General features: G+C 37.9%; 3 protein-coding genes across 7 annotated transcripts; 2 read left to right on the forward strand and 1 right to left on the reverse strand.

Moving 5' to 3' along the window:
- The first annotated feature begins 163 nt into the window (after positions 1-163).
- LOC109180439 (BEL1-like homeodomain protein 2) lies at positions 164-6,381 on the forward strand. 3 transcript variants are annotated; one of them, XM_019330021.1, is made up of 7 exons: positions 164-211; positions 326-400; positions 550-738; positions 965-2,262; positions 3,077-3,459; positions 4,514-4,574; positions 5,579-6,381. In XM_019330021.1, exons 4-7 carry the CDS (start codon positions 1,072-1,074, stop codon positions 6,122-6,124), a joined length of 2,181 nt encoding a protein of 726 aa, XP_019185566.1. In that variant the 5' UTR covers positions 164-211; positions 326-400; positions 550-738; positions 965-1,071; the 3' UTR covers positions 6,125-6,381. The 3 variants fall into 3 exon arrangements, with proteins under 3 accessions (XP_019185566.1, XP_019185567.1, XP_019185564.1); XM_019330022.1 differs by lacking the exon at positions 164-211 and having other exon boundaries at positions 398-464; XM_019330019.1 differs by lacking the exons at positions 164-211; positions 326-400 and having other exon boundaries at positions 471-738.
- Positions 6,382-8,308: 1,927 nt separating this feature from the next.
- Positions 8,309-9,347, forward strand: LOC109180442 (transmembrane protein 220). The gene is made up of 3 exons (XM_019330027.1): positions 8,309-8,729; positions 8,891-9,172; positions 9,252-9,347. Exons 1-3 carry the CDS (start codon positions 8,639-8,641, stop codon positions 9,329-9,331), a joined length of 453 nt encoding a protein of 150 aa, XP_019185572.1. The 5' UTR covers positions 8,309-8,638; the 3' UTR covers positions 9,332-9,347.
- A 23-nt stretch (positions 9,348-9,370) lies between these two features.
- LOC109180438 (histone-lysine N-methyltransferase SUVR5) lies at positions 9,371-19,154 on the reverse strand. 3 transcript variants are annotated; one of them, XM_019330017.1, is made up of 12 exons: positions 18,784-19,154; positions 15,692-16,237; positions 15,142-15,444; positions 14,880-14,990; positions 14,638-14,748; positions 11,451-14,255; positions 11,094-11,255; positions 10,333-10,449; positions 10,147-10,250; positions 9,912-10,049; positions 9,731-9,818; positions 9,371-9,637 (listed from the first exon to the last, which is right to left on the reverse strand). In XM_019330017.1, exons 2-12 carry the CDS (start codon positions 16,175-16,177, stop codon positions 9,530-9,532), a joined length of 4,533 nt encoding a protein of 1,510 aa, XP_019185562.1. In that variant the 5' UTR covers positions 16,178-16,237; positions 18,784-19,154; the 3' UTR covers positions 9,371-9,529. The 3 variants fall into 3 exon arrangements, with proteins under 3 accessions (XP_019185562.1, XP_019185563.1, XP_019185561.1); XM_019330018.1 differs by having other exon boundaries at positions 15,142-15,327; positions 15,692-16,270; XM_019330016.1 differs by having other exon boundaries at positions 15,692-16,270.
- Between the last annotated feature and the right edge of the window lie 867 nt (positions 19,155-20,021).

Consider the following 20,021-nt stretch of genomic DNA (forward strand, 5'->3'; position numbering starts at 1 on the left):
AAAGTTTATCAAATAGTGGTTTAAGCCTTACGGATTTTACTTTTCACATAAAAAAACATTATTAATTGTTAATTAGAAGACAAAAACTCTCGACCATTTGGTAGCCTGTGTTGTGTCTTTTTCTTTATATCCGGAGCCATTGGAGGTTTGGTGAACACAGTCATCAGTCATCAATGTGCTGTGTGAATACGGAGGTTACTTTGGTGATTGTGTAAAAAATCTCACCCATTAATTAATTAATAATTAATTAATTATTACCAGGTTTAATTTATTTTAATTTTAATTTTAATTTCCTCCTTTGGACTAAAATTTTGTTTTTTTTAAGGTTGTTTCTCTTCAATCTCTTCTCTCTTTCTTAATTTCTGCTCAGTCCTCTACTCCGCCCTCTCCTTTCTTTCAGGTGCAAATTTTCTTCTAAATACTCCCCCCTCTCTCTTTCTCCCTCTCTCTCTCTATATCTCAAGGTCTTATCTATTTTGTGTGTATATATATAATATAATTAATTGCAATTTTCTTGTTTACTTTTATAATATTCTTTCTGGGTTGCAGAAAGAAAGCAGTGATGAGGGCAAAGAGCAACAAAGAGAGAGAGAGAAAGGGATAGAGCGAGCGAAACGACAGCCTCAGGAACGACAGACGACGACAGAGATAGAGAGAGAGAAAAGAAGAATTGTTTTGAGGAGAAGCGGAAGAAAACGATACCTGAGAGCCTTTGTAACCCTTTTACTGCAACTCTAAGTGCGTACTTGAATAAAGCTGAATTTCATTTCTCTGCAAATGATAAGAAATTTTTTTGAAATAAAAAGAACAATTGCCCTTTTTTTTTTATAATTTAATTTCATGATTTCTCTTCCCCTCTTCCCCTTCTTGCTCCACTCTCATTTAGAAGCTCTTGTTGTGATCTCTTTCCTGTATTTTTATGATAATTTTTTTGTGACCGATCCTTGCTTAATTAATTCTTCAGCTGATTAGACCTGGGAAAAAGGGTTACGTTCTTAAGAAGATGAAGAAGAAAGCTTGAGAATTCTTGTTATTCTTGCCCAGAAAAGGCGAAATTCCGATTGTTATTCTATGTCTGGAGATTATCATCATCATCCTCATACTCATCCAACAGGAATCTTCAGTTTCTCGAATGGGTTCGAGAGATCGCCGGCGGAACAGCAGCAGCAGCAGCAACATGTAGCTCAGCATATTCGCAGGGAGAAGATGAGGGTGCAAGGGTTTGAGCCGCCGCCGCCGCCTTTGGTTGGGATAGAGGAAGAACAGGCCGGTGGGCTTCAGGTATACGAGACCGCTGGAATGTTGTCTGAGATGTTTAATTTTCAGGCGGGGACGGCGACGGAGTTGCTGGAGAATCAGATATCTCAGAGTTATCGGAACGCGAATCCTCGGCCGCCGGGAATAGGGAGCGAGTGGTATGGGAAGAATCCTAGTCATCAGCAACAACAAAATATGTCGGGGATTAATGCGGCGGCGGCGGTGGCGGACATGCAGCTTTTCCTCATGAATCCACAGCCGAGGTCGCCGTCGCCGTCGCCGTCTCACCCCCACCAGCCGCCGTCCACGTTGCACATGTTACTTCCTAATCCCTCGCCCACCTCCACTCTCCAAGGGTTTCACACCCAACCGGGAGGTCCTTTCGGTCAATTCACGTGGATTCCGGATAGCAGCAACGGCGGAGGACCCGCAAACACCGCGGAAATCGGCGGCGTCAACGTTGTCGAAGCTCAAGGCCTGTCGTTATCCCTGTCGTCTTCCTTACAACACCTGGAAGCCGCTAAAGCCGAGGAGCTCCGGATGGGCGAAGACGGCGGAATGCTATTCTTCAGTCAAGCTGCACCCGGATCCGCCTCCGCTCAATACCCATACAACAAAACTCTAAATCTCACTAGCGGCGGTGGCGCCGCCGCCGGAGGACACCAATTTCTCCAAACGCTGCATAATCTCCCCGGCGGCGGCCTAGTAGGCCAAAACCACCAAGTCCACTTCGGGTCTTCTCTAGGAATCGTGAATGCACTGAGAAACTCCAAGTACGCCAAACCCGCCCAAGAATTGTTAGAAGAATTCTGCAGCGTCGGTAGAGGTCAACTCAAGAACCAGAAGACCGGAAAACTCATCAACGCCGCCGCCACCCAAAACCCTAATTCCAATCCCAACACCTCCACCTCCCCTTCTTCCTCAAAGGATCCTCCTCCCTTATCCCCCTCAGATCGCCTCGAACATCAACGCCGGAAAGTCAAACTCCTATCCATGCTTGACGAGGTACGCCTGCTATCATTCATAATTTCTGCAAATAATCTACCATACCCACTTTATTATTCCCACCCAATCATTGCTTTCTTGTTTACTAACTTCATATACATATTCCGGCGAGTTTCGGGAATTGAAGAATATATAATAATAATAATAATTTTAAAGACCAGACAATACAAGAATGCCGGCCGGCTGGTGACACACGTTAGTTTCTTCGGATTGAGTTGGTCTTGGTCGTGTCTGATTATCTCTCAATTTTATAATTAATAATCCCATTGGTGGAGTATTAATTACAATTTTTGTTCATTTGGTAAGGCACGAGACTAATCATTGAGTTATTAACTATTATAGGACCGGACACATTGGTACTTACAATCACAGAAATTGATGATATTATTTTCTTATTTTCTTTCAAATTAATTAATATTTTAGTAAATCAAAGAACTTGCTACTAAATTATTACAGTGTCACATAGTGTTTATACTTCAAAATTACGTCTTTTTTTATTATCACTTTTTCCTTTTTCTTTTTGTGTATATTTACTGTGAGTTTTTGGCTGTATTGAGTGGGAACACACCAGCAGACAGGCAGGCAAAGAACATGGCCTGGGGAGATTATATTGGCTGTTCATAGGAATAAAGTTTTTGGTTACTATACATAGTTTTTTTTTTAGTTAAATATAACATTTGGCGGTTGAAACCTCAAATCAATGAGATACCATATCTGTTTCCCATTTTTTTTTTAAAAAAAAATAGTCTTACGTTAATGGATTAGATTAATTTAGTATTTAACTAATTTAGTATCATGGTTTTAATTGGTTCAGGTGGACAGAAGGTACAGCCATTACTGCGAGCAAATGCAAATGGTGGTGAATTCGTTCGATTTGGTGATGGGGTTCGGGGCGGCGGTGCCGTACACATCGCTGGCTCAGAGGGCGATGTCCCGGCACTTCCGGTGTCTGAAAGACGCCATCGCCGCCCAGCTGAAGCACAGCTGCGAGCTCCTGGGGGAGAAAGACGCCGGCACCTCCGGCATCACTAAAGGCGAGACTCCTCGGCTTAGGATGCTGGAACAAAGCCTGAGACAACAACGTGCGTTCCATCAAATGGGGATGATGGAACAAGAAGCTTGGCGACCTCAACGAGGCCTGCCCGAACGCTCCGTCAACATCTTACGGGCTTGGCTCTTCGAGCACTTTCTCCACCCGTAAGTATTATATTTTCGTTAAAAAGTATTTTACGTGTTTCTGGGTCATTGGTAAAATTGTAGAGGAATTGAAGAAAATTATTACATAATTATTAGAGTAATGAGCTAGGATTGAGTATAAAGACAACCTAGTCAAATTGGTCAGACGATTTTGACTTTCAATAAAAACAGCCTATTAATCTTTTATCATAAAATAAAATTTATTCAGTACAGATTCTTAAATAGTCGTTGTGAATTTCCTTCTTGTCACCATTTTTTTATCATTTCTAGAACCGGACAGTGATTAAAGCAGCTGCAATTTCGAGCAGTTTTTATGTTGTCTCCACACTAAAATAATCAAAAATAATTAAATTAAATTTAAAAAGCTGAAAAAGTTTATGCCTTTCACTTGTTTATCACCACTTTATTCTTTTTCTCCCCTTCTCTCTTGGGATCAGATACCCCACTACAAGTCACTCTGACCTTTGCATGCATTTGAACAAAGGAAAAAAAGAAGCCCTATTAACCTAACCACTAATTATTATACATAATCATATATATAGCTAGCCTTAATCCTATGAATAAGTCAAACATTCAAAATGGTTTCACAGAAAATTAAAATGATTGCCCCCATGAAAAACCATTTGTTTTAATTCATACATAGTAGTACGAGAATCTATATATAATGTTGTTGTTAATAATGAAAAAAAAAAAAAAAAAATAGAGATCAGAGGGCATGCATCAGTTGTCATCCTGTCCTCTTTACTTCTGCTATATCTCTGATCTGCTGTCCTGAGACCACATTGCTTATGGTCTTAGATTCTCACGCCCCTTCATGCACAGCCAAAATAATTTTTTTTTTTTAAATAACTAGAAAACCCTTGAGGTAAACCAGACTAAATTACTCGTAACAACAGTTCAAATCAAGAAGTTCAATAGGGAGTAGAATTTGTAACTTTGTAATTACCAACTTAATAGTCAGACCAATGTAATTGGAGTTAAAAAAAAAAAAAAAAAAAAAAAAAAATTGTTTAGGTAGGGATCTGATGTCATTTCCTGGCGGTCTTTTTCCCAGGTACCCAAGCGATGCAGATAAACACCTATTGGCTCGACAGACCGGTCTCTCCCGTAACCAGGTATGCTACATATATTCCGGCTCAACTAATAGTGTGACAACGGGACTATAATACGGTGGGTATATCGTTATATTATTATTCATCGTACAAACTTAGGTTGTAGTGTTTTACTTCTCCAGTTTCTTGTCCTCCGGAAAGAAAAAAGGCAACCTCAGGGACTGTTTGGGTTTGTTTCATGTCATGTGTTTGGATTCCTATAAAACATGCATTCTGGGAGAGATGAACAGCAGTAGTCTGTTTAGGAATAGTGTGAGTCTGAGCAATTAGTACTTTTTTTTTTTTGAGATGAGACATCATGACTATAGTCTATAGCTAGCGCTTTAATTGAATTGAATTTGAATGCCCCATGAATCGTGTCTGATCACACGTTGCCAAACCCTGCATTTAAGACTGTACGTGAACATAAATATGAATGCCATAAATATTATATATATCATTTGCTGCATGTAAGTAGTACTATTTATTGAGCAGCAGGCAGCTAGCTAGCTAGAGTATGCACCCACTGTAATTATATCAGTGTATGAAACTTTTTACCGTGACCTAATATCAGTGCAGTATAAAAAGATACATGCACATTCATAATCCTAACTAAGTTAGTCAGGTTGTTAACTTAGTAACCACAAGTTACAAGTTAACTCTCAGCAGAGCAACCTATAGTTAGTTTGAGTCAAGGGCAAGCTAGGCTGGTTTACCACCTTGTAATCCTTACACTAATTTACTTTCATGTGTCCGGGATCTGTCCACTATGGACATAATCCCAATTCCCAACACTGTCGCCGTCAGGGCTCAACGCACCCAGAGCCAAATGCTGATGCGCACAAGGGATCTGCCCACTGTTCACTTTGGGCACAATCCCCTGCTGTCGCTCTTTTTTCAAATACTGCCTACTGAACCATTGAGTTAAGGTCGTGCGTGCTACAATGTCCTAAACCTTAAAAGGTAGCATGTAGTAATTAATGTGGTGTAACAAAGTAGGTTATAATAAAGTTTGGATTGTATTTCAGGTGTCGAACTGGTTCATTAATGCCAGGGTGCGGTTGTGGAAACCCATGGTAGAAGAGATGTACCAGCAAGAAGCCCAGGAAGAAGATGAAGATGGGGAGAAAATTCAGGACAGTCCCAACAGTGGAAATAATAATACTGCACAAATGTCACCGCCTAATAGTAGCAATTCTCCCCCACCCCCACTCCCACCACCCGCTGCCGCTGCCGCTGTCACAACCGCGTCAATTACGCCCACAACGACAGCCCCAACAGGCAAAAGATCCGAATTCAATGACCGTGAAAGCGACCCTTCACTCCTCGCAATCAACACCCAACGCTGCTTCTCCCAAACCCAATCCAAATCCTCCTCGGCCGCGCTTCCGGCCGCCCAGTCTTTCCCCGCCGTTCTCAGCGCCAGTTTTGGCGCCCCTTCTGACATTGGGCCCTCCACGCTCATCAGGTTCGGGACTAGTGCTGCCGCCGCAGCAGCCGCCGGCGATGTGTCGCTCACCCTGGGGTTGCGCCACGACGGAAACTTGCCGGAGAAGACACATTTTTTCGACTAGATGCATGGCCGTAGTTCTGCGCATGCATGCATGCATGCATGGCTGCTGCATGCGGATTAATTTATACAGATTGAAAAAACCATCCACATAAATCTTAAAAATTTGGACAATTAAATTATATTATTCTTCTTTTTTTTTTTTGGGGCGAAGAGAAAAACCCGCATATATTATTCTTCGTAGTTATTGCTTCTTGTGTCAATCATATATATATTCATCTAGACAAATACATATAATTAATAACAAAGGATAGCATATAACTATGAATGACATTTACTGTAACTGTAATTGTATAGTTGTAGTAGTAGCAGTACATTTTTTTGGTCGTCTACTCATTATTTTTACCGTATACATTTATTTTATCTTAGCTTGTTTATGAATTTTGGCTCGAGTACATTACTGGGTTCAAGATATAGTATAGCAAAGTCGAGAAATCGGATTATTAAATTAAAGGTTTGAATAAGGTACTGAAAACGAAGGAAAACAACCACTGAAAAGAGGTGGTCGTTGTCCCATGAAACCTCTTTTGCTTGTAATATGAATATGGTGAGTTTGTTGTTGTTACCTATTATGACAACACATGCCATAATTAGAGTACTTGGAATACAATTCAAAACAATTATTGTCTCCAAAGCAACAATTACCCTTCACCTAATGTCTACCTAGATGCTTTCCCAATGTTTACTCTCATCAGATCAGATAATATAATGTCTTGTTTTTGAAACATAGAATCCACATGATGGATACCTGCTAACTTCACACAACTCCCGACAGCGATATATTCACACTTGATGATGTTGCCAAGCCTATACTAGTGTTATGTTTAGCTTGATAACCATAAAGTTCCAAGTTCAACTTCCCATGAGAAATTCCTATTGGATGGCCTTCTTGGTTTGAACCGATCAGCTATGGACAATCTATGTTGGTTTACCTCTTTAGGTAGGATAGGACAATGTGCCTACCTTCACCGAAGTAAAACTATTCTTTTATTCATAGTGATGGTGATAGTGGTAATACAACCAATATATTATAGACATCTAATATAATCATGTACAATTAGTCTACCCGTTTCACTCATATTCCTGATATGGGATAAACTCATATTCGTAATCCTTATATATGAGACAAACTCAATACGTTCGAATAGCAACTACAAACTTTATCTTTAAAAAAAAAAAACCTATTACATATTGAAAAACGTGGTATAAGGTTATGTTACAAGTGGTGAATAGTTATTACCACATTAAATATTAATGTTCAACATTTTTTATGTGGTTGTCCCTGGGTGAAAGGGCAAGGATTAAGACCGGGACTGGACCTAATATCAGAGGATATGATATGCCTGTGTCATGAATTGGCTTATCCTCAGTACTTGTAATACTTTTTTTGTCTTGCTTGGCCCCATAATTTAGACAAGAAATTGATGCCAAGGGCAGTACAGGCAACCCATTAAATTTATGACCTACTCTGTCTCTATCAAAAATATTTTTGTTGTTTAATTAACCCATTAAACTCTCTTTTTTTCATCAATTTCAATATAATTTCTCATGTTAAATCGCTCTATCTACACTAATGAAAAACTATATATCCAACACCTTTAAACAATGGGATAGAGAATATTCTTACGACAACATTATATTAGGAATCTCTTGCTTTATTAATTTCCTCTAACCAGTATCCAACATTCTAATTTCTCTCCACCCCAAAACCAGAATTTAATGGACGAGAATGATCTTTGAATCAATCTTTTGACGACAAGTCCTCGAGGTTTGAATCCGGCCCTGTGCTGTTTGGGCACGCTGAGAATGACAGTGGGAAACATCAAACAATGGCACCCTGTTTGCGGGCCCCAATTATGGAATCCAAAAGATGGTCCTGTTGGGCTTTTTATAATTTCAACCCAAATTTCTCACACAAATACCCTTATAATTTCTTTCCCTTTTTATTTTTTTTTTAATTTTTTAATTTTATTCACTTAAAATAACATACTATATTTTTTTTTTCACTTGATTGCCCTTGGGTACCTATAACATAGAGCTATTTCTCGGTTTGAGCGTGTTATCTATGATCGGAAATTATGTATAGCTGAACTTTAATCTCGAACAGGTGTCGTATAGGTGTAATCATGACTTGTGTTTTTTATTTACGATTTTTTTTTTTTGGGTATTGATGGCACAACTTTTGTGATGAGGACCACCTTGTTGGCATTCATCTCCAGACAGTGAATAGTGCATCCAAGATTGAATTTCTTAGGACCACTTGACACTTGACAGCCCTATGACCAAACCCAGACTGAACAGTCAAGTAGATCCACCCATTTACCATCTAATCTTCTTGGTTGAACACAGTAAAAAATAAAAAATAAAAATGCAACCTTTGACTTTCCAAACTGCATATGTTTGAATCTTGATTTGAACCCAGAATTTCCTGTCTGGGTTTTGGATTGGACAATAAAAAATTAACATATGGGATTATATAACTTCAAGAATCCCAAACCAAACATGTGTGTTTGAGAAAATGGTTGGAGGGTTATCAGTCTTCAGGGTGTGTTCAATCCTAATGGCTTTCCTTTTTGCAATGTCTGCATCTTTCCAGTTGAATGATCCTGGTAAGTTATTCAAACCCAAACCCATCTACATCCTATTCGTCCTATTATGTTTTCGATGATGTCTTTCATCGAGATTCTAGGACAGGGACAGGTAGAGACCCGAATCAATCCTTACTAGTATGTTTTTTATGATGTTATAAATGATCTGTCTACTGTACTAGATCGGTACCTGTGGATCCCTCTATACTCGAGTGCAACCATTGTGAACTCGGTCAATGGGGCGAGCAACCTGATGGCAGTCAGAAAACTAGCAAAATGTACATTTTGGCTGGGGATTATACTGTTCATCAAACTAAGCATTCTTGATCAGAATAATGGGATAGTTGGGCTATGGTCAATGGATATGAGGGAGAGGGCTGTGAGAGAGAAGCTGGGAAGTGGACTGGTTATCAGCTCTATGTGTTTACACCTAAGAAACTCAACTCCAAAACATCTCGACTATGGTATGTTCAATTGCTCGATTAAAATTTAAAACCCGGTTTTCACTTAAGCCAAGCTAACAGTCTGGTTTTCGAATTGCAGGAATGCTAACCTTGGTGGTGGTGAGCTATGGGCTATGTTCTGCTTTCTTTGTGGTCCACAGGCAGGAGATGAAGTTCTGATACTACCTGCAGATCTTTCCTGTGTTCATCATCACATGTAAATTTTGTAAAATTTTGCATTCATAATTAAAGCTAATCATCATGTATGGAAAAGGGTTCCAACTCTTCAGATGTTTCAAGAAATCTTCCATCCTAGTCTAAAAATCTCGTTTCTAGTCGATAGGTATGTACAGCTCGTTAAGTTAAAAACGATTTAACTTAGTAAAGACGACCCCTGCAATTTGAAGATCCACAGAGGCACGGAATCCCTTCCCCAGCCAATGGTTTGTAGCGATAATCAAATGTCAGCTCTTCACCCGCGAGTATCTGCAAACAAGGGTGACAACCCAAGTATATAGTCTCGGTAAAATGATTTTGCAAATTTAGACCATCAAAAAAGAGAAAAAGACCGACACTTACATCTCGACCAGCATAAAGACCAATATGTGCAAGTTGATAATCCATGCTTTCCACAAGAACTTGGTGATTCACAAGATTTGGCGAGCAGCTAGAAGCACCAATGATAACGTAAAAGGTTCAGTACACGTGAATATGAAAGCTGTCTAAACCAAAATCAGTTGTCGAGATAAAGGCTCCTCACCTGTGATTGATGTAACGGGAAACATTACCATAATTAGTGGCATCAATTACATACGGAGACTGCCCCTCAACCAGTCTGCTCATATCATTAATGTGTGTATCAATCTCCAATAAATACGCACAACCTTCTCTGCCATACCTATTTGTCGAGCGCAAGTAAGAATCAAAGGCAAAAAGGCAAATAATACCAAATTATCGTAAAGAAAAAAGGAAAGTAGATTGGACGACATACAAACCTACTACGTCTCCTATTTGCCTCCTGCTCATCGATTACCTCACCAATAAACTCACACACAAATGTACCACGCAGGATTGCTTCTCTTGCCCTCACTGCCCAACCCTATTAACCAATGTGATTGAAATAAATAAAAAGGTTAAATTTTTGAATTCATTCAGAATTTCAGATAAAAGGGAATTGTTACCTTTGTATCAGTTTTGAATATCTCAAGCTTCACTTGAACACCATTCTGCAAAACCCTGTTCTTACAAGATTTATCACAGCAACACCACTGGTTGCACTCATAAACTAGGTATCCCTCCTGCAAATTCGATGAAAAGTGAGGTTATGGCACAAATTTATTGATAACTAACAGAATGAAGCTTTTATAGCCATCAAGGAAAGCCGGGTAAATTGTTTTGATACTCAATGTTTGGGTTAAGTTACAATATGGTCATCAACATTTTCAAGAGTTAATGTTTCTTTCGTTTTTAAATCGTCACGCCCATTTTCAAGGTAATGAAACTGTATTCCCCTTTCTATTCTTTGACAGTCAACTTCAGTGAAATAGAATCCCAAATATTGAAATTTAACATCAGTAATGAAACTGTAAATTTTAAATTAAAATGACCATATTACACTTAATGCAAACATTACGTGGGGGAAACTATTTACTCAAGCAAGAATCGCAGAACCTATAGTATATAGATCCACAAGCAATTATAAAGAAGTTCTTCATTAACTGGACTATTGAGCAGAAAATGAATGAAGATAGACAAAGAATCTAGGCTTATCAAGATAAATAAAATTGAAAATAGTAGACCAAGAATCCAGACTTCACAAATATAAAACAATAAAACAAGTCAGCAACGTTAACTTTTCTACTACTGATGTTCAGTACGATTAGAACAGCACATACAATTAAACAATAATTAGATATTACATAGAGAAGAATATAACGTTTACCTCCAAAATGACTCGTCCTCTCTCATCATAGGGGAACCTTCCATGCATTGGCTGGCCATAAATGTCTTTTGCATCCTCGTAGTCGTTGTCAAAAAGATAAACATGATCACAGGTTTGAGAAGAGCACATAGAACTGGGACAAGAACACCCTAATTGTGAACTCTGCTTCGGAACGAAAGAAATGAGAGAGAGAGAGACAGCAAGTGTGAGAAAGTGAAAGAGCGATGGACTTAACAACTCAACTGCTTGTTGTTTATATCATGTCAGCAAGCCAGCAACAATGAAATGCACCATATTTCCAGATAAATTTTTGTTTGTTTCAAAATTAAATAATAATAAAAAGTCAGATAAACTTACATCAATATCAAGTTGCAGTGATTGATCTAGAAGAGGCTTTGTTATGTAACTAAAGCTGTCCCAAGGCAGAGAATTTGCTGTAATTTGACCATCAGAATCATCTGGAAGGATATGGAGGGAGCCGAGAAGGTTGTCCTCCATCACACAAGTAATTGGAACTGATTCCTGTCCGAAACTAATGTCATCACACAAAATGATTGTTCTATCTGAGGGCTCATGCCTGATCTGTTCGGAGTCAATGACATAGTGAGACTCATCCAATTTCCATTCACTTACGACAGCATTAGGCGTTGAATACCTCGGTCTATTCAAGCAATTGGGGAGGGGAACCAAAGCGGGCATGTGTGGATCAACAAATGGTCCACATCCATTCGGGCAAATAAATCCATCTAGGTGCCAATTTACTAGGATATTTTGCTCACTGCAAAGTTTGGCTGCCTTCAGATATATGCGTTCTGGCAAGGATCCATACTTTGCCTCTAATGAAGCTTTGAGGCTTACTCTGCAGCAAACTGATCGAGCCACTGATAAGATATCCGAATTATTCGGGCGTGGCTTTGTTTTCTTGGTCTCGGTAAATAATATCTTTGCAATAGCTAAGCACTGATTATCTACCAACTTGTCAGGAGTAGATGCCTCAAGTACACTAGAACGAGCTCCGAGTTCCCCAGTACCAACTAAATTTGATGACTGGATGCGTTTTTTCATATTCTGTGCACTCCTGCTCCTAATTCGATATGATGCTGCAGAAGCTAGACTTTTCTTAAATTTTGGACGGGTAAGCCTCCCAGATTTCAATTTATAAGCATAAAAACGGATGCCTCTCTTTGAGAGACGAGAACTGACAGATGTTGGGCCCATATGAGCAGCTTGGTGATGACGACCAAGATCAGGTAACAAATCAAACTTCAGGCCACAAAATTTACAGATGAATTTTCGAACACTTGACTGATCCTCAGAGTTGATATTTTCTACAGGCACTGACCTGCCCTGCTCAACATTGAAATCTTCACTTCCAGAAAAATTATGATGTTGAGGAGCATTTGACGACCTGAAGTTTGCAGGATGTACAGAAAGCACATGAGACCATAACTGCTCTTGGTTACCAAAATGGCTACTACAAGGAATGCACTGGAAAAGCATGCACTGCTCAACAAATTCCACATGGTGCCTCTCCTGCACATGAGATTCCAAAACCTTTTTGTTAGTAAACGAATCAAGGCATATTGCACAAACATAACCCCTGAATAGCCATTGAGCTTCCTTAGTATGATTATCCATCCAGTGTCTACCAAGTGCTTGGTCATTCAAAAATGTTCCCGAGCAAATTTTGCACCTAATGACATTCTCATCATCCTCATTGTTATCATTAGAAACTGAGATAGGAACTGATCCTGTGTTAGAGGAGAAATCTTGCATATTTTCACTAAAGGCAAAGCCCCAGAGCCTTTTGAGCCTTTCTTTCTCACTGTAAACCAATTTCACTAAGAATTCCCTTACTCTCGTGTCTTTAGAAGCTTCAGATATGGCCCACTGAAATTGGACTTCTTTTGGCACTGGATTTCTCCTGGACAGAACACTTTTGAATAGCCGATAGAACAGCTCACAAGCTTGATGTAAGTACAACTTTTGCTCCCTTGAATGACAACTCTTAAGGATCTCTATGAACACCTCCTTTGAGATTATCCTACTCTTACCATCCCTTGCACGCTTGAGCCAGCTTGGCAGATGTTTGTCACAGTATAGTGAATGCCGCTTTGCACTTTCTAAACAAGGTTCACCATCTTGGGGCCACGAACCTATGCACAGAAATTCAGTATCGTTATACTCATTCAGATGATACTCAGGCATTCGAATTAAGCTGTTTCCTTTGAAGGAATCCCCGCCCATAACTGAGATGGGATCCACATCAAGTGGAAGTTCATATCCACCAGCTACGACAATGTCTTTGCAATTTGAAGTCTGTGACACATCAATGCTGTCATCATGTTTTCTCTTAAGTTTATTCTCGGGTGAACTAAAGGACAAATTTGTATCACCCTTGGGCCTATGCTTCTTACAGAAAGAAGAACCATGAAGAGACCGATGCTTGCATTTAGTCCCAAGTACAGTTGTACCTTCACACATTCCTGCTTCAACAGGTGGCGTTGCTTCAGTCTTTGAAGAGTTACTTGCAAAACGGGAAGCCAAATGAACACAACAATAAACATCACCATCATTTGCCCATCTCACACATTGCCTTCCCTTAGCCTCAATGAATGCTATGCATTGGCGATTCTTATTGCTGTGATCAAAAGATTTAGTAGTAACAATCCCATCAATAGGAGTCAATTCAACATCTTTCGTATGAATGACCTCAGAATTTTCGGGTTCAACAATGATATCACCCCATCTATCATTAAGACTACCAGGAGATCCAGTAGGAGGAGCTTCCCCAAGAGAAGTATCACCTTTAGTATGCTCAGAATCAAATGATGCAGTATTATCCACAGTATCACGGCCATTAAAGAAACCAGAAGCAATCAGAGTTATAGCTTCATGCCCCTGAGAATCCACTTGTGAAGTATTTGTATCAGCACGCCGAACTTCAAGCTTGGGCCTTTTCTTGCTCTGCTGTAGACCCACCGACAATGGGCTATCAGAAGTTGATTTTTGCAGGTCTCCACTAGTGGATACAGGATGTGAAACCGAAAACCATTTCATAACCTCATGTTTGCAAGTCTTCCATTCAATGCTAAGTTCAAGATGTGCAGAATCACTCGGAAGTAAATTTATGTCATTCCAAAGAATAGCATCAACCAATTCCTAGAAGGTAATCATGTTAGTAAATAACATTCAATTTGATCAAAACTCCATTTTTTCACAAATGATTGCAGTCAGCTGTTCAAATTTCATACAGTTTCTGTGTTGAGAGAAACTAATAAAGCAAGACTAGTTAAACTACCAGTGTACATGAGACACGATAAAAACAAAGTGTATTCACCTCAAAAGCAAGATCTATACAAATGGTCCAGCTAAAAGAGAAACAATGCCTTAATGCATAATATAAGAATTAAGATATGCACACATACAAATATAAATAGGCAATTCTTCCATTAATAAGTATATGGAGATTTTCAAATAGTAAGTACAAAAATATATTGACAAGGTGAGGTGCAAGGAAAAAAGTCACGTGCCAGAAACTTACTTCCTTCAGTATTTCAGCGGCTTCAGCATTGTTTGCATTCTGACACTGTTGAACCCAAGACTGCAGTGAGTTTTCCCGCCAATGTGAAGTTTTGTAATGTGGCAGTATCATCTGCAGAGGAAGGGAATTATTATCTAGGCAGAAGAAAATTCTAAGGAAGCAAAACAGGACTATATATATATATATATATATATATATATATATATATATATATATATTTCATTCACAGAGGGAGATTTTACATCTTGAAATTTCAAAAGCATCCTTCCAATATCAGGATAGTCTTTACATCGGGAAGCCTCCATTGCAAATTCCTTCCAGACCATCACATTGCGAGCAGTCTCCACTAGAGCCTAAATGAGTAGAGAGAAACATCACAAGTTTAAAAATTAAATAAATAAAATATAATTATAATTATAATTATAAATGATAGGAATAGAAAAGCAGTATGGAATATATAAGCAAACCATATATATAAATAAAAATAAAGCTTTGAAAGCAAACCTCTCTGTGTAATTGATCGAAGATATTCAGTATGCCTACAGCAAGCTTTTGCATGATAAAACGATGAGAAAGAGTCAGGTCATTAACCATCTTAACTCCAACCTTATGTGTCTTATATGCAATGGGCTGTGGAAATTCATTAATCGGGCAAACAAGAAGCACATCTGCCCATGAAAAATTCCGGGTCCGAGGAAAGAATATCACAAGATACTTTTTCCTGTCATGGGTTGGTTTTGCTCTCACAGTTGACAATGGCCAGTCTGCTCTCGCACATTTGATTCCTGCTTGCCACTTACCCCTCCACTGTGCAAAATTATATGCAGAAGAGTTAATACAAATATCTTTAAGAGGGCAACATACATATGTGTGTCTTTGTGTGTGAATGAACAATTAAAGTTTGAGGAAATTATGTTTTCCTCTCAAATAGGTTTTAAGACACAAAAAGAACTTGAGTTTTACGATAAAGTACAATTTCAACACTGTTTTCATATATAAAGGTTATACAGAAGTTGCAAGAGGTACAAATATAATGAACAAAAGTAATTTGTACCTTTACCCATACTGCTAGAGGTTCATCTCTTTCTAGCAATGGAGGTTCACATAGCTTGGTTTCCCCTTCTTGGTTATCATTCGGGTTCCCACTTTCATTTGCATTTAGAAATGGCTTAGAGCTTTCCACGGCCAGCCCAGGACCAGCAGCATGAGCCTGTATCTCTATGTTTTCATCTTCGGAATCATGGGAATCAGAGGACAACTTTGGGCCATCCTCCTCAAATTCATGATATGCATTCGCAGTAAATTGCTCTTCAGAAGTCTGCATGGCCTCAACGGTCCATTGAACTCCATCTCGTGTTTCCTTCTGAGTCCCTTCCACATTAATTACCATGCCATCAACTTTCAGATCTGCGGTTTGAACTTCTGCTGTGAGTTTCACACAATTTGGTTCTTCACCATGCACGAGACTCGCTCCCACATCCTCTTGAGCGCAATCAGATTCTCCAACATAATGTACACCAGAGTGGGAAAGCACTTCCATAGTTCCAGACCAGAATCTTCACTACTACACAACACCTATCCACTTTTACAAGTGCACAATCTGTAGAATATGATCCATGTTCCAATGATGACACTGGTTAAAGAGCAATAGCACGAATAAAATCTTGTTGAAAAATGTAAAGTAATCTACATGACATTATGCAAAAGTAAAATGAAGTCATGCATTCTGACAAAAACAAAAATTATAGTATAGCAAGTCAAGAAATTTTTTCCCAAAGTCAATGGCAAATTAAGCATAAGTGAAAATGTAAACAGCTTAAGAAATGGAAATAGACCTGTTGGACTAAAAAAGTATTTGAAATTACTCACTACACTTCCAAATTAGAAGCATTAGAAATCTCGTCTGCATAACAAGGCTTATCTTTTGCCAAGAAAAGAGACATGAAGGAAAGGAGAATATATTATACTAAAAAGTGAAAAAGGAAGAAATTTATTCTTGATCATCATGCAACAACTGGTCATATGAGAATGTTACGATGAACGAAAAAGAACAGAAATGGTCATATTAGAATTGAATACGTAAAAAATAAGATCAGCCCACCTAATCCAACAAAACGTTTTTGATAAAGGAAAGTGAGGGTAAGGGATGCTAATCCCGTCCCTTCACCAATAGTGAAAGGGATTAAATCCTCCTTTCAACTAATTGACCCCTAAAAATATAAAAAGGCTTGTAAGGTAAGAAAAACGCCTCTTTTTCAAGAAACCCCAAAGGCGAGGCTTTTATTTGAAATCTCTTTTAAAAGAAGCTCAAGTTAGGCAAAACAAGTTCATAATCTATTTCAATCTATGTTTGTTTTCAATCTGAATCTCACAACTCTCTAGTTGACCCAATCGGTGGACTAGGGGGGTTATTAGTCGGACGCATAATAATAATAACAATAATAATAATAATAATGATGTTATTATTAACAATAACCCCTCAAACCAATTGATCCCACAGTGTACAAGTACATAAGTTAGCCAAACAAGCTCTACGATGGTTAAAGCATGACTGACAAATGACGTAGGTATATGGAAGCTCCGGTTAGAAAGTGTAGTAATATGGCAACACAGAAGGAAATGGAGTAAAGAGGAGTGGACAAAAACTTACTTCGATATACTTTCCATGGCTGGGGATCAAAATAAGTTCTTAAAATACATGTTTGCTTAAGGGGTTACAACTAAGCATAATTTCATGGAAAAACAAAAACCATATTGCTAACTCAAACTAAATTGCGATCAAAGAAACAACTATGCTCCTGATTCAATCAATCAATATCATCATATTATACCTGGTTTGTGGTATTAAATGATTCAGTGTTTATCTCACAATTCGCTCAGCTGTGCGTTAAAGTCAAAAGGTCCAAGGTACAATAAATAAAAAACGCGTTAAATTAAATGCAACCTTACGTGCTCAAAATTAGTTTCCAAATCAGTATTAACTTATAATCGCTCACCTAACTTATAATCTCCCACCTAAAGTACAATTTTGAGTACTCGAAATTAGTTTCCAAGTCAGTATTAACTTAATCGCTCACCTAAAGTAGAATTTTCACAGGTAATCCTCAATTATCAAATTGACCAAATTTAGAACTCAACATTCCCAAACTGACCACTCTTTTCTCTAACATTTCCGAAATACTCTCACCTTCACCAAACTCTACCCTTCTGCAACTCTATAAGAGGGATTACTTTGAACATTTTGGACTAAAAATAGTTTATTTAATAGAAAACATTAAATTTGGTTAAATTGATAGTTGGAAAGCAAATGTGGAACTTTCACTATAGTAAAGAAGCCAGAAGTGCAATTATAATATAACTGGATAATCTTATGTGCCCAGATTTTAGCTCTGAATCAATTATGCATTTGTAAAATACTCTGTATAATTAGATATAGATAACACCCACATTAACATCACATATCAAACATGCAGAGATACATACATATATCTTATAGAGATTGTAGTAACTGCTCAAAAGGACCATAAAGCGCATGGGTTCACAGTCTCTAATCAAAACTGCAACTTACACACACTTTGGGACGTTAATTGCTTGATGAAAAACCCCTCAAATCCAGTAAACTGACTAGTTACTTACTCTGCATTGCGCTGATTAGCACTTAGCAGTAGCAGTGACAAAAACCCTAACTGAATCAAGACTGGTTTTTTATTCCCCAGATCACAAATCAACCCACAACCCACGCCTAGACACAAATTTCAGAGGTGGGTCCAAATCGAAAAAATGCAAAAGATGAATACTTTAACTCCCCCAAAATCAAAACTTCCCTCAATCGTGCATGTCCTAAGAATCTCTAGACCAACACTTTAGAAAAATAAAAAAATATACACGGAACAATCACTAATCACTAATCAGCATCCCTTTTGTCCTTTAGTGGCAGCAATGAAGAGCAATAGGGTCCAAGACCATGGCTGCCCACAAAATGTTACACATATACATACACATTCATGTATCTATATACCCTGTGCACAACATAACTAGTGTGTGCATATACACCCACACACGTAATTGCAAAAAAAATAAAAATAAAAAATGAATAGAAATTACAGCCATGGAGAAAGGGTTGAGAGTAGGGTAAGGGTAATGTACCTTAGCATCGGAGAAAGCCTTAAAAAAATTTGCAGTGAGTGTTGATTTTGTGTCAAATTAGAGCACAATTATTTGGTTTGACCAAAAGGAATTGTTGCAGGTGAGGTGATATATATATGTGTGTGTGTATATAAATGGGGTGCGAGTTACCAATACCACCAGGTTTTAGGCTATGGAAGAAAGGTGTCAGTGGGCACGTCCCCCTGCCCTGCCTAGCAACCAACAATTTATTGTGTACTGTAAACGAAAGGGAAAATCAAAGTGATAGAGAATAGAATAGGGCAAAAATTAAATAAAAATCAAACGAAAAAGAAAGGTAGAGAGATGGTGGAGAAGAATACGGGGCGAGTGGCAGGGGGTACGAAGAAAGTGGCCTCCTTAAACTATCGTAAATAAATAATATATATATATATATATATATATATTAATAAAAGAACCCAATTTTCATATGCCCTTTGCAATTCCGTAACGTGGGTTTGAGTGCAAAGATTTTAAGGGTTTGATTGAAACTGATTATAGTAATTAGATTTTACGCAATGCACACATTCAAATAATAGACGTAATTTTTCACGTCACAAAAAAAAAAAGGGCTAATAATTTGGTAAACAAATAATCATATCATATATATGGAATTAGAAAGAAAACGGTATTAAAAAAATCTTGAATATCTAATTGACCAACATTAATAATGTCGATAAAAATAAGAGTCGACAAATCTCATTAAATATGTAGTTCAATTTTATTTTATTCTATAAAAAAATCATCTTGTATTTTAATTTTAGAGAAAATGGCACTTTTTCTCCCTTTGTTATATACTTATAAAATTTTTTTCCCCTAAATTATTTAAGTGGCAGTTTTTTCCCTGATATATTAAATGGACATATTTACCCTTAAAATAAATATTTTATTTATTTTTCTTCTCCAACAAATTATAACCATGATTTGAAAAAATAAAATACATTAAGTATTGAATTTAGAATATTTTAAAAATAAAAAATAAAATTTTAAAAGAAAGTTTGAATCAATCGTTCAAATTGGATCCAAAATCGTGAACCGACGGTTCAAAATAAAACTCAAACCGCGATTATATATACTTATATGTGAGAGTCAATATAAATGTGGGGAAAAATATACACTATTTGCAAATATTATAATTCTAATTTAAGCTATTGCTAGTAGTTGTTCCGATTTGAACCTCCGATTCACGGTTCAGAATCCATTTTTTTCCAGTTCACGAT

The sequence above is a fragment of the Ipomoea nil genome, unplaced genomic scaffold, assembly GCF_001879475.1.
Source record: "Ipomoea nil cultivar Tokyo-kokei standard unplaced genomic scaffold, Asagao_1.1 scaffold1026, whole genome shotgun sequence".
NCBI lineage: Eukaryota > Viridiplantae > Streptophyta > Magnoliopsida > Solanales > Convolvulaceae > Ipomoea > Ipomoea nil.